This window comes from Cygnus olor, chromosome 1 (genome assembly GCF_009769625.2).
Source record: "Cygnus olor isolate bCygOlo1 chromosome 1, bCygOlo1.pri.v2, whole genome shotgun sequence".
Lineage (NCBI taxonomy): Eukaryota > Metazoa > Chordata > Aves > Anseriformes > Anatidae > Cygnus > Cygnus olor.
This window is the reverse complement of record NC_049169.1, coordinates 163332918-163346519: the sequence shown is the minus strand read 5'-3', so window position 1 is coordinate 163346519 and position 13602 is coordinate 163332918. Positions and strand designations below refer to the sequence as shown.

General features: G+C 39.6%; 1 protein-coding gene across 4 annotated transcripts in view; it reads right to left on the bottom strand.

The window, feature by feature from the left end:
- The window catches only part of RBM26 (RNA binding motif protein 26), a 52417-nt gene extending 39489 nt beyond the window's left edge, over positions 1 to 12928 (bottom strand). For 2 of the 4 annotated variants that reach the window (XM_040539138.1, XM_040539145.1), the window contains exon 1: positions 12408 to 12928. In XM_040539138.1, the coding sequence (XP_040395072.1) occupies positions 12408 to 12478 (71 nt within the window). In that variant the 5' untranslated portion in view covers positions 12479 to 12928. The remainder of the gene's footprint in view (positions 1 to 12407) is intronic. The other 2 variants (XM_040539156.1, XM_040539162.1) reach the window with 1 other exon arrangement.
- Positions 12929 to 13602: the final 674 nt, after the last annotated feature.

Below are 13602 nucleotides of genomic sequence, written 5' to 3'. Positions count from 1 at the left end.
CTGTATTAGTCTGCATTACTCATAGATACAGGAGATGGGAGTTCACAATCAGCCTAAACTCCAGAAGAACTGCACACACTAAACCAACAAAATGCAGCTGCATACTGTTAATCAAAGAAAAAGCTGCACACTGACTCAAAAACTCTTCCAGAATCTTTGCCTTCCAACTATCACATCTGGTTTGCCCCTGCTCAGATTTAGTAATTCTTTACCCAGCAAAAAAATGCTGTCCAGGCACAAAGTCATCTTGAAAACAGGCACAGAGCCTTGTAGGCTGAGAATGACAGAACTACATGCCTCCTGCTGATCCGCTGCTAGCGCCGAGCACATCGTTTCACCTGGAGGCCTATGTCAAGCAGATCCATCAGGCATGTAGGCTGCAGCGAGGGTTGTCGTCCCACACAGCCCCCACAGGCCTAAATTCTAGCACTTCTCCACTTACGAATGGCTGAATTTGCAAAATTAATATTCAATTGTTCCTTAATCTGACTCTAATGTCACCACAGAAGCTATGCATTCTTCTCCCAGTTTAAAGCTGAATCATGCCTCAGAAAATTACTGTGCCATTTTCATACTGCATATCAACAGTCACGAAAGGAAAACAATTTTGGGAGGAAGGGACAATTTTCACATGACAATCCATAAATTTCTTCTTCTCCTCCTTTCTATACTTCACAAAAATCAGATAAAACACTACAATCTTTTTTTTTTATTATTATTTTCAATTTCCCCAGATTTGTTTTTATACAGTAATACAAAGTCAGATATCAGTTAAAAATCTGCTACAACTCATTTAGATGACACACGAATGCACCCAAAATTATTTAGTGGAAAAAAAAAAATGGTCTAGAAAGTAAAAACCCACGGATGTCTAATGTTAGCTACTGCAGTTTATTTTATTTAATTCTCCAGCTACTACAGTAGCAACTATAAGATATTAAATATTAAATTTACTTTAAATTTATTTTCCTCTCATAAGCAGAGCAGAAAATATAAAACCTTGTCTGGAAAGCCATCTAGATTCCAAAAAGTTTAAAACATGGCACACAGCAGTTTAAAAGTAACAATTAGTGCTTTTCTCCCCTACCCTCCAAGGCTATTATCTACCCAACAACGATCTCAGAATTTCATTCCATCCACTCAACTCCAAGAAAACATCCTCAATAAAAACGTACATGAATGTGCTTTTCATTTCAAAAAGACAGAATCACATTCTCCTGTGGCACTGTCTTTGCATTTATCATTCCATATGTGATATTACCACACACCAAAGATGCAAAACAAATTTACTGAACTCTATTATCACTATACAATATGTAATTGCAGAAATTCCCCAATACACAGCAGAAAGAACTTACACGCTTTCAAGTTAAAACTACTTATTTTGGCTACTTGACGCATTTTATTTTTTTAAGAAATACTAACACAGAGGAATTATTTCAAATTGATGCCCATTAAGTGACAATGACTATAATGTATTGTGCAGTTGAGATGGCAAAAACGTTTTTGTCGACTAACAGAATGAGATTTTGTGATTTTTTTCCACTTTTAATATAAAACTGCAAATGATCTTTATGCTGAGAAGCTGACTTCTTGATGTATGGACTTGAAACAGAAGCCACTTCTTCTATGACTGTTCAAAGCTTAAAAAAAAATGATTGGTTTTCTCCACATTGTCGTGAAGACCATGCTTGTTTCTGTATTAGCATTTAGATATATTTAATGAGTTCATAGTATGATCTTCCACTGGTTTTGGGAGTCTTGTACAATGTTGCTTTCTTAAGATGATGGAAAAATCAAACTGCTAGCAACATAAGTGGCAGAAGAGAGCAACAAGAGGCCTCATTGCATTACAAAAGATGTTTAAATTTACCAAACTGTGAATCCAGGAGGTCAGTCTGACATTTTCTGCTCTTTACAGCTATTCGAGTTCTGGATGTTACCTTTCATGTTTTTGTTTGGGGGAGGGTTGCTTCACATCTATTTTTTCACTCTGAGAGAATTCTGACATATTGTGTATAAATTCTCCATCCTCCACTTACTTCAGTCAGAATCTACTGAGTTTGATGACAGGGGGCTTGCTGGTACCCAAGTTCTTACGTTCTCTAGTTCAACACTATATTCTTAAAGAATATTAGCCTCTTTGCGTGTGAATAGTAGGCAATATAGTTGCAGTACATCTGCTGTGCACGCATGGATGTTTCATGCATTTTGAGCTAGCTTTATCACATTTTGTAAGCCTGACTTGTATTTTATACTCTTATAGTTGACAATGTTTTATTAAGTGGTGTCACTTTGAAGAAAACAGGAAAGGCCCCCACGCTGAGACAACAGCAAAATACACTGTAGCACAAGGATTCTTCACACTGTATATAGCATATTGTCTTCTTGCAGATTAAAAAGATCAATAGTGTGAGGAACGTAATTGACTATCTAGAAAAATTAGAAAAATGAGGCTACCACCTATGCATTTCAAATAGCTTAAGCACCATTTCAGAATTCAAAATAAATTTATATTTCAATTATAGCATTCACTGAATAATATATATTTTCAATGGTTAGATATAGGTTTGAATCCTTAGCTTAACCTGAATATGATGCACACACCACAGACCTAAACAGAAATTAAATATGTGCATTAAAAGTATTTTTGAGTTTAGATTTAAATTCATTCTTATGCTAAAATTTGGTTACTAGAAAAAAACATCAAAATGCATTTATATGCATAAAATAACATTTCTCAACTTCAAATCCTCTATCTACATTCCTTCAAGTTTTTGTAGGGCGGTGCTACATGCCTCGATGATCACATAAATTTCTATTTTTTTTTTAATCAAGCAAGCAAAAACCAGTTGGTATAATCATCTGAACCGATTTTCACTGTAGAAGAACATCCCAATGCCTGCTACAATTAAACACCACAGCACATTTTCTTTCGCCCACTTACTAGATATATGATCTTAACCAGAAATGCTAAATGTTTTTACTTCTAGTATTGCTTTCTTTACAGGGTTTGTACTATATTAGTCAAAAATGCTGTCTCTACTGCTCTATGCTAGACAAGGGAAATTACTCTGGAAATCCTGCTTTAATAAACACTATATAACATACAGGTAGAGATGGAAGAATACTCTTGCTAGAGCTCTACATGTTCTTCAGGGAATGATCTGGATACCTCTAATTGCTAACCACTGGAGAAAAGCTTCAAAAAGGAAAGTAATGGCCAATCAAATACTCTGCTTAACTGCAGGAGCAAGAGCTCGTAACTACAACAAAACTCAAGGAAAAATTCAAAATCCCTCTTTGAAAATCCATTGCTTCCAATCTCATCTGCTTTTGCAGAGATTATTTCAATTCACCATTTCAAATAAAGAAAAAGCAGAAAAGGAATACTGAAGATGTAAAAGCATTTTTAAGCCATAAAAAGATGTAAGTAATGAATGTTTGAGGATGTACAAGTAACTTGGTTGAAGAGGACTCACTTCTCTGTACAGTCTTTTTCCTCTTCTAAATTATTTTTAATTTCAAAGTAAATGTTAATACTTTGCAATTCTTTAAGCACCATTCAACCAGCCAGTTTCCAGTATTCAGATTTACATATTTTAAGATATAAAATACTAAATACGTTCTGAGAACCCACTTTAATTTTCATAAACACATTCAATTACAAGCATCAAATCAAATTAATCTAAAAATTCAGTGGATGTGAAATACATATGGAAGTTGTTTGCCAAGAAGTTTCACTGGTGTAGCTGTACACACAAAACCTCTTACCAACAGCAAAGCTTATACTGACTTGAAAAGACTTTGGCAAAATAGCTAAAAGCAATTCAACAAGGCAGATAAGCTAAACCAGCAAAATACCTTTGTACATAAATATTGCATAAGAATCATTTTCTAAGACATTGCATGGAAATACAGTAAGTATCTTCCAAGTTTTAAGAGTGAACAAACACAAACTTTGACAACAGTATGCTAAGGATACATTTTATCAGGTTAGTGCCTATGAAGGTATTTAAAGGATCAGCAAATACTGAAAGATACAACATTCTGTTTGAGTATTTTAAATATAGGAGTTTGAGTATTTTAAATATAAGAGGAAGACAGATCTGAAAGTCTCTGTTGGGCTCAGTACCTAAGTATCAATTGAGAACTTCAGGTATGTCTCCCCGACAGGGCCCTGAATTCTCCATCAAGAGAGAGATCCCAAATACTGTACATAAGGCCACTAGGACTCCTGTTACAGTTCTTTCATCAAACTGAAGGGAAAACAAAACCAACAACAAAAAACACCACACAAGTGATAAATTCTTAAAAAAAGAGAAGAAAAAATTGCAAGGAACTGAAAAGTGGTAAAAGAGTCAAGAATAAAAAAATGATAGTTATGAGGTTGATGAGAGCATATATGAATATTTCACATATTTAAATATCTTATTAATGTTACCTGTCCTACTACAATCTGATTTCCCCATATAACGTTGTGGAATTATTACCAGAGTTGATTTAGAAATTAAACTGATATTCACATTTTAAAGGAAAGGTACAACAGTGAAGATGCAGAGTGGGGTGTAGCTGCACTACCTAAACATTCCCTAGGCCTCCATTCTTAGGTGTTGGCCACACTAGAAGAATTTGGTGTGCTGACTCTAAGAGGAACTGTATGGAGGGTGGAGCAGAGTGGAGACACCGCAGCCAGGCTCTGTGATAAAATGGGAACTTGAAGCTACATCGGAACCAACAAGCTGCATATTTGCTGGGCCAACGGCCTGTGATGTTTTTGACAAAATGCTATCCTTTTGGTGAATTTCTCATTATAATATTGTAATACCAAAACACACCTCCATCCCAAAGGCTACTCGCCTCCAAGGTCTAACCACACCTCACTGGGATTGTGTTTTAAATTTTTCTGTCTATACCTTTAAAAGCAAAGTGAGAAAATTTCGGGCCTAAGGTATGTATAACTAGAGTCACTCAAGCTCCACCTAAAAGACAGAAAACTATATAAATTAGGTTAAGGGAGAAAGGGTGTTAGAGAAGATACCATCGTGTAAGGGAAGACACCTTCTGATTTCTGGGATCAGTTGACAGGCTGAGCCCTCCCCTCATTAGGGCACCTTTGGGTAAGATTCAAACACTTGGTTATGCCAACTGCCCCCAGGAAACTTAGAAATCTCTATAGAGTCGCTTTACATCTTTTAACGCATTTGTAGCCAGGCAGTGTTATTCATACTCTTGGTATTTGCATGTGCTTTGCAGACAGTGAATTTATCACTGGCAATCCAAAGAACCTGTGTATGTACCTGCTGCTTTAATAAACTGCACTAGTCATTAATCTAGCCATGGTAGGTCTCATTGAACACGACCAAACTCTGTAAGTGTGGCCGTGGAACGCTGACTAGACTGAGGGTGTGCTACGTTATTTGTGAATCTGTGATCGTGATAGTTCAGGGCCCTGAACAAGACTGGACTTATAACGATGCATTGGACATCACTCCCAATTACTTTAACCTTTAACATAACAGATGTCTTCCAACCTGACAAAGCACAGAGGAAGTAGAGATGCATATTCTTGGTATCCTATGTATATACCAAGCTGAAGCCTTTTAAAATAGAAAGCAATTAGCTTGAGGAAAGGTCTGAAGTATCTAAAAATCAGACATTTTCCTCTCGGGGGGTACTACAGATGGACACAACACATTTGCAGCGCTATAAAGTTCTTCATGTTGCAATTCATCATTTAAGTCAGTTCTCAATAAACCACGAAGCCAGTCTGAGATGCAACTTCAAAGGTGTAATAATTTCTGATTTTTTCTCTGGATGTAATAGCCACAAAATTTGGTGCAGACCTGGTACTACCATGCTGCAGTAAACACTTTAGAAATCATTTTAGTAAGAGAAAAATCGTTTATTTTGTTAAAAAAATCTAACAAGCATGGCAAAACAAACTGGTTTACATTTTACAGTTAATGGACAACAGATTAATCATTGCATAGAAAGTGAATTTTTGGCAGCTTTTCACACCTTTCCTATGAAGGGAAGTTTAGTATTTCAGTGTCTACCCTCTGGTGACAATACTTGGTCCTTCCATGCAAACTCCTAAAGGGAAACATACCTAGGAAGTGTTGAACTATAGGGCACTTAACCATTTTACTGTCGGGGGGGGGAAGGGAAAAAGAAATCCCAAACTGAAACTGTCCAATTGTAAACTGACAGTTTTCACACAATGAATTGTTACTCAACTTGGAGGGAAAAAAATGGTTGGTGGAGGGAGAGGAACAAGGACAGAACAGAAACTTCTATCAAGCCTCCTTGTAATCCAAATGCTGGTCAGTCATTTCCAATCTTTTTCATTGCTTTCCTTCAATCTAATGCCAAGAACCTCAATCTGAAGTTAACTAAGTTAACTTTGGAGATGGCTTGTGCACACCCAACTTCTTTTTTAAGAGGTAAAAGAAACTATATGATTTTTTTTGTTAGATTCTTTTTTAAATGACTGTACCTTTAAGTTAATGTACAAAAATGAATGTACAAAAAGATACTGCAAGTCCTGAAACTAGTTTCTTAACAAATTTAAACTACCACAACAAATTGCAACCACAAAAGCATGCCTGAAATCCTCCAGGCAGTGAATGGTCTTTCTGTAAAGAAAAGTACATGTAGCTGCATGTTATTTGTCTCACTCTGATCCTCAGAATTCACAACCTAAACTCCATGGTCTAGTTTTGTTGCCTGAAGATTAATATTTATACTCCTCTAGGATACTGTTCAGTCCTTGACATTAACCAAAGCGGGCATGGCTATGTTTGAGGGCTGAGAGACATGTTTTGTATTTACAGGGCTGAGTGTGTGCAGAAAAATTAGTATGCTGCTCACTGGACAAAGTAGCAAGTCTAACACAGGCAGCTGTACCATTTGGTTGTGTTGCTACTACTTAAGATACTATATTCCACAATCTGTGGAAAGCTGCAGCGCTCAAAAATTAAAATGAATGACAGACTCATTCAGCAAGGTCTGAATTTTATCTTGAGACAGTACTATAGATGGGAAGGTCAACTCTTGTAATGCTCACTTTCAGTAACTCTTTACAAGTGTAGATATACTTAAGGAATGCAACAGACTCCGATGCTCTAACACAAGTTACTGATGTCATTACAACACTTTGAAGTTACGATACCCTAATCTTACAAGTTCATACAGGTGCAACCTGCAACCAACAGCTTAAAAAGCCACCTCAGGATTCAAAACAGCTTTCAAGAGGCAGAACAGCCACCAGCTTGCTGGTCATCCAACACGTGTTCAATGTGGAAAGCAAAAATCACTGCTGTATCTCCAGGGCCTGCAAGGCAGCCAAGGGGTTCTATTTTGCTGGTGATGAGTAAGAATAAGAAAGGTTCGATATAACAAGAATAGTTTTCCCATCTTTTATCTTTTAATTTCAACTACTCCTTCCTGTAATACCAATATTGTCATTCTATCACAGTACCTTTCCAAATAAGCATAACCCCATCAGCACCGGAGGTTAGGAAGGTTCAGCTCCAAATACGGCAGCTCTCCATGAGCCAGGGAAGCCAATGAGAGTTTAAATGGATGCATTAGAATAACTTCGCCAGCAGTGAAAGTGCTACAACAATGCTGTGTATTTGTGACTTATAACAGTTATAAATACTTTAATGTAAAGTGTTAATAAATACTTTAAGGCGTTAATAGAGGAAGTTAAATGAAGATATACACTGCTTTTGAACTTCTTAGGAAGTTTCTTTGGAAATTAAAGTGAAACGTCCTGATAGGCTGATGAGTATTACCAGATGGATGGTAAGCAACATGTACAAGGAAAGGAACACCGAGGTTTTTCATTTTGTCTTCTTTCAGTGTCTTGGGTTATCACTGTATTTATTCCTTATACCACTGTTCAACCTCCTTTACTCACCACTTTTCTTAAGTTAGTGGGTGAAGAGAACTAACCAGTAGCCAATTAATAATTAAGCAAAGATCCAAACACACAAAAAATACAAAGATCTAACAGAGAAAGGTTGAAAAACATGGCAAACAAACAGAATAGCGAAGGCACAGCTGAATACCAGCTTGTTTCCCATAAAATATTCCAGTAACAAATAAACTATTCTTTAACAATTTGGATTTTATTCCCTCTGTTAAAGTAGTTACAATGCAATGATCATTTATAGAATTAAATGATGCAAAAAAACCTTCCAATTCAAATGAGGTATGCTTAAATACTGCATAAACATTGTTTTACATTTTTTTCCATCTTTCTTTCAAGTCTGACTTTGTAACTGAGCAGACCTCAAATGTGAATATAATAAAGACAAAAAATAGATATGGGAACCTTAATCAACTTTTAAGTAAAACACAATGGGCCAGCAAAAGATTTTAATTAAATGTATTTTACACAAAGTAATTAAAAATAAGAAAATTTTTCATTGTGAAGAATTAGGGCAAGGGGGAGAATGTTACCATGTCTTATAAGGCAAAACAGAGTGCAGCATTTGGACAGAATTTTTTTTTCACACTCTAATTAAAGAAAAAAATGAAAAAGACCTGCCTACTTAGAACTCTGCCAAGCCAGATCCTGTCATCCAAGCAAGCATATATACACAGTTTACATAGGATCTGGAATGCACTTGCAGAAAAGGAATCCATCACAATAGATACGGCTCAGCGAAGACTTTGCTAGTACAGAAATTAGAGGTGACAGGCATGAGGTTATATTCCAAGTTTACAATTACTTTCAAACACTCTACAGGAGCCATACCATGGACAAGAAGTAGTTATATAACAACAGAAACTTAAGCATACCACAACCTGCAAGAAACAAAGACAATTGTTGACACAAGTACCTTCTTTACAGAGCTGGCCTTAGCGAAGCATACTAGATAGCTCCAGTCAATCGCTTAGCAGCCACCACACAGAAGTACTTCTGGTACTTTGTTTACACTGGTACTACATTCATATATGTGTATCTATAATAGCTGCGTGCACATTTTATGATTCTCTGAGAACCAAAGTCAGCTTTTCAAAGAGGTATTCCCCAAACGACAAAAGCAGCCTCTGCTTTGGAGAACTGTAGAAAGTTACTGGAGAACTACCACCCCTCAAGTCGAGCACAACAGCACTTGCAGTTTCTGCCTTACTGCAACACAACCAAACTGTCAAGAGTGTTTGTATGGAAGGTCACCGAGGCTATGATGGAGACATTAGAGAAGTCCAGAAAGTTTAACAGAGAGAGAGAAGCATGAACAAAAAAATTCCCAAAACTAAACCCTCTGTCATCCCCCTCTTCCAAACTTTCTTGTTTATAACAGTATTCACCAAAGGCCTCATATGAGAGTAAGCCAACAACTAAAAAAGGCCCAGCCTATACAAACATATACAACGCTGGTTTCATTATATTTAAAAGCTGACATTCCTGCTAATTCGTTGTAAAAAGTTTAAAAGGTAAAACTTTCTGATAAAAGGAAACAACCATCATGGATATTGACATTTTCTAGTTCTGAAATACATATTTCAGAAACATACATGTTACAGCCTTTGGGACAAGTTTTACATCTTGATCAAAAACTGCTAGATACTTTGAAATGGGCAACTTGGAAAATAATAATTACCTAGCCTAGATATCTACCACGCAAATATAAACCTATACAAAGGTGTCTATAAAATTTATTTTCTTCTTAAGAAGATTTCTCCCCTTGCAACCACCAAGAAAACAGCTCCAAAAGATCTAATATGGTGATATATTTCTTAGTGTAGTTAGGAAATCCAGCTGCCTATCTTGCAGCTAAAGGTTTCTGAAAGAGCCACAAGATGAAAACATTTGTCATTTTTGTTTCATTAAAAGGAAAAAAAAAATATTTTCAAACTACGGTAACACCACCAGGTGCCCAGCACTTAGGGCCTCATTGTACTAGTACAGAACTAACACTTCCAGAGAAGTAACTGCATACTAAAATTTTCATATGGCCAGAAGCTATGACTGTAGGTATACATTTCAGATACCTGAGATCAGAAGAATCTCCAAGAGTATTTGACTGGTAGGAAAAGACAATACTTCTCCGCTAAATCCAGGGTTTAATGGGATAATGCAATTATATAGGACACTGCACAAAACCGAGTGACAGTTGAGTTTATCAGTTCCTGCCGGCTTTTTTCCTCCCAGAATTAAAAATTTAGAGAACTCAACATCCTCCAGGTCAGCAATTCCCTACCCCACAACATATTTTCCAGCATGAGAACCACACTTGAACTGCTCACACATTACATTTAAGAGAAAAACGTTGGTGCCTGAAAAACTGATCTCAAAACCTGAAAAACACGATTTCACTCTAACTGCTGTTACTACCAGACAGCAGATCAATATTTAGACAGAGGAACATCAAACAACCTACCTGGGCTTGTTACCAGGATAAGAAATTACAACTATACATCACTAATGAACAGAGCCTGGGGAGAAGATGGAGGAACTAATCTGACCTCTAACTAAATAATATCTGACAAATTTTTGCTAGTTTTTAAGATTATGAATAGGAAATGTATAAACAAGTACAAACTTCAGCTCCTGATATGTAATATGCAAGTGCAGAAAAGCAGACTAAATGCATTTGGATATAGATCTGCAAAATTAAAATAACCTGACACATTTACTCAAGAAAGGGATTTTGAAGTCAACTGAAGCCCTAATGCAAATGTCAACAGTGGAATTCCAGTTTCAGATTTCACAGAATTTGACAATGCTCATGAATTGTTTGTGACTAACGTATCAATCCCCAACAGCTTCTTGAGAAGTAAGCGAGCAAGATTCAACATTTCAAACTATCAGCACATATTTTGGAAACTACGAGGTTTTCCAAAGTTAAATATTACCTGTTACAAACCTCTCAAAGAGCATGCTCTTAATATTGATATCAAAGTGCTGATTACCATTAACAGAATATTCCTACAAGAAAGTGTTCAGATACTAATCGGGAACATTCTGCATTTGAAGATTAATCATGGTAATAGATCAGCTGGATCTATTACCACAGAACAGAGTATGCATTCTTGTTTTAGTAACACCTTACAGTTAGGCTAAAGGAAGATTATTAGTTCACCTTCTTCACAAGAAAAATTAAAAAAAATATATATCTTACCACAGTCTTAAGGGTCAAGCGTTTTGTGTAAATGCACGCAGAGAAATTTATTGCAGGCCTAATTCAAAGTCCACTGGAATTAATCTCAAGAGTCATCAATTTCAGTTTTGTTTGGATTAGGTCTCATGGAAAAATGAACCACCTTCCTGCAAAAAGCCCAAGTGAAGCTCTCCTAAAAGTGCCCCAGAATTTTAGTTCCTGAGCCTTATTCAAGTTATTTCAACATGAGCCATACAAATTGTATGTGTACATACATATACTTAACTCATGTTTATGAAAGCCATAAACCAAATTTCCCCATCCCCCCTCCTCCATTCATTACTGTCAGAGTAAAACCAACAGGGGCCATGCATCTCAGAAGAAAACTTAATACCAGAATTAACTTACAAGCTCTAGTTCTACTGACTCAAATCAAGCTCTAGAAACTTAACATAGCTCTGTTAGAATTGTGTTTTGTAATGGTAAGTCAAGAGTATGTTTTGATCTGAAATGTCTACAGACACTATACTTCCAGAAAATGAAACCTTTTAAACTGAGTTCAGGTATTGATGCTATTAAAACATCATCCAGAGAAGGAAGATGTGTACTACACAGATTATTTGCAGCAGAGTCCTAATTACTCACGTGGATGTTATGTTCAGAGGCCCAGCAGGTACTCACAAATAGGCAAATTTTTCTCTGGGGCTCCTACTCCCAAGAGCTCTTCAGAACTGATGCAACAGGGAGGAAAACACCAGAGTGCCAAATACTCAAAACGACTATGAACGATGGGTGAAGTGCTAGGGGGCAGACCCCAAAAACGCAAAATATCTATACTAGAAGACATGAGCCCTCTCAGAGAAGGTCACCGCACAGGGTGGCGGGCCGTGGCCATTACCCCGGTCTCTCCGGGGGGAGCTGCGCGGGCTGCACACGCGTTACCTCCTGCTTACTCCAGGCTACAAAGGGAGCGAGCACGGGCGCTGCCGATGAACGTGGTCGCTAGGGGGAGAAGCTGCATCCTTAAGAAAAAGACGGTCCTACCTACCTCCCAGACGAGGACTGTGCCGGGAGAAGCGGGGGCACGGCACAGCCCCAGGCCCCCACGGAGAGGGAAAAGGGGCGGCGGGGAAGGGGGGCAGCAGGAGGTCACCTCCTGGGGTGCTCTCCCCTCCCCTGAGGATCCCCGTTTTTTTTCCAAAGGAGGATTTTATTTGAGGCGGTGGGAGGGAGGGGGAGAGGGGTAGGATGGGGGCGAGAGAGAGGGTAAGGGTCGCGGCTACTCACATGGGCTCCAAGGTTTTGCTGAGCCAGGATTTCAGCGCCTCGAAGTTTTCTATGATCATTTTAACCACCATCCAGAGCGGCCCGGGCCCCCCGTCTCCCCGGCAGCAGCAGCACCACCACCACGGACAAACAACGACGGCGGCGGGGCCCGTGCCGTCCCACCGGCCGGGACCCCGGCTGCCGCCGCGCCTCCCCCCTCGCCCCCCGAGGCCGAACCCGGTCCTGAGGCCGCCTCTCCCGGTTCGGCAGGGGCCCGAGGCCCAGCGCCACGAAGGGGGCGGAACCAGCCGAGCGGCGGCGGTTGCTCTCCGCTGCTTCGCCGGCAACCGCGGCCCGGCGGCCCCGCGAATCCCTTCCCCTTTTTCTTCCCCTTCCTCCTCCTCCTCCTCCTCTTCCTCGGAGGCGGCCGGCGGGCACGACGAGCCCCGAAACGCACCGCGCCGCGCCCGCCCCCCCCGCGCCCCTCAGCCGCAGAGCGAGGCGGAACGCTCGAACGAGCAGGTAAGATGGCGGCGCGGCGCTGTCGCGAGGAGAACGGGTCTCGCGAGGGCTGGGCGGCGCGCGGGGACGGGCGGGAGGCGGGGCGAGGCCGCCGCGCAAGGCCCGTCCGTCAGAGCGGCCCCCGGGCCTGGTGTCTCGTGTCGCCTCCCGGGGGGGAGGCGGCTGGGGGCCGATGGCGCTGTCAGGGCGACCTGGGGAAAAAGGAAGGGAGGAGTTCGGTTCTCGCTTCCCCGCGGCAGAAAATTTCATAAGTGTTTACAGCTGGAAAATTAAAAAAAAAGAAAAAGTAAAAATGTCTTTAAAAAAAATAAAGTTCTCAGCATTTTCCTGACCAGATCTTCATATCCCATGTTTTTATATTGGTTAGAGTAGAAATTTCTTTAAAAAAAAAAAAAAGTTCTCAGCATTTTCCTCACCAATTCATCACATTCATGTTTTTATTACTGTTCAAAACCTCGAGGGAGGGAGAGAGGTATTTTACACCCACCGGTGTCCATCTCCTGGATAAAAACACCAGCGTGGTCATAGAATCATTAGGGTTGGAAAAGACCTCCAAGATCATCTGGTCCAACCACCCCCCTACCACCAATGTCACTCACTGCACCATGTCCCTAAGTATCGCATCCAACCTTTCCTTAAACACCCCCAGGGACGGTGACACCACCACCTCCCGATCACAGTGTAAACCCTGCCA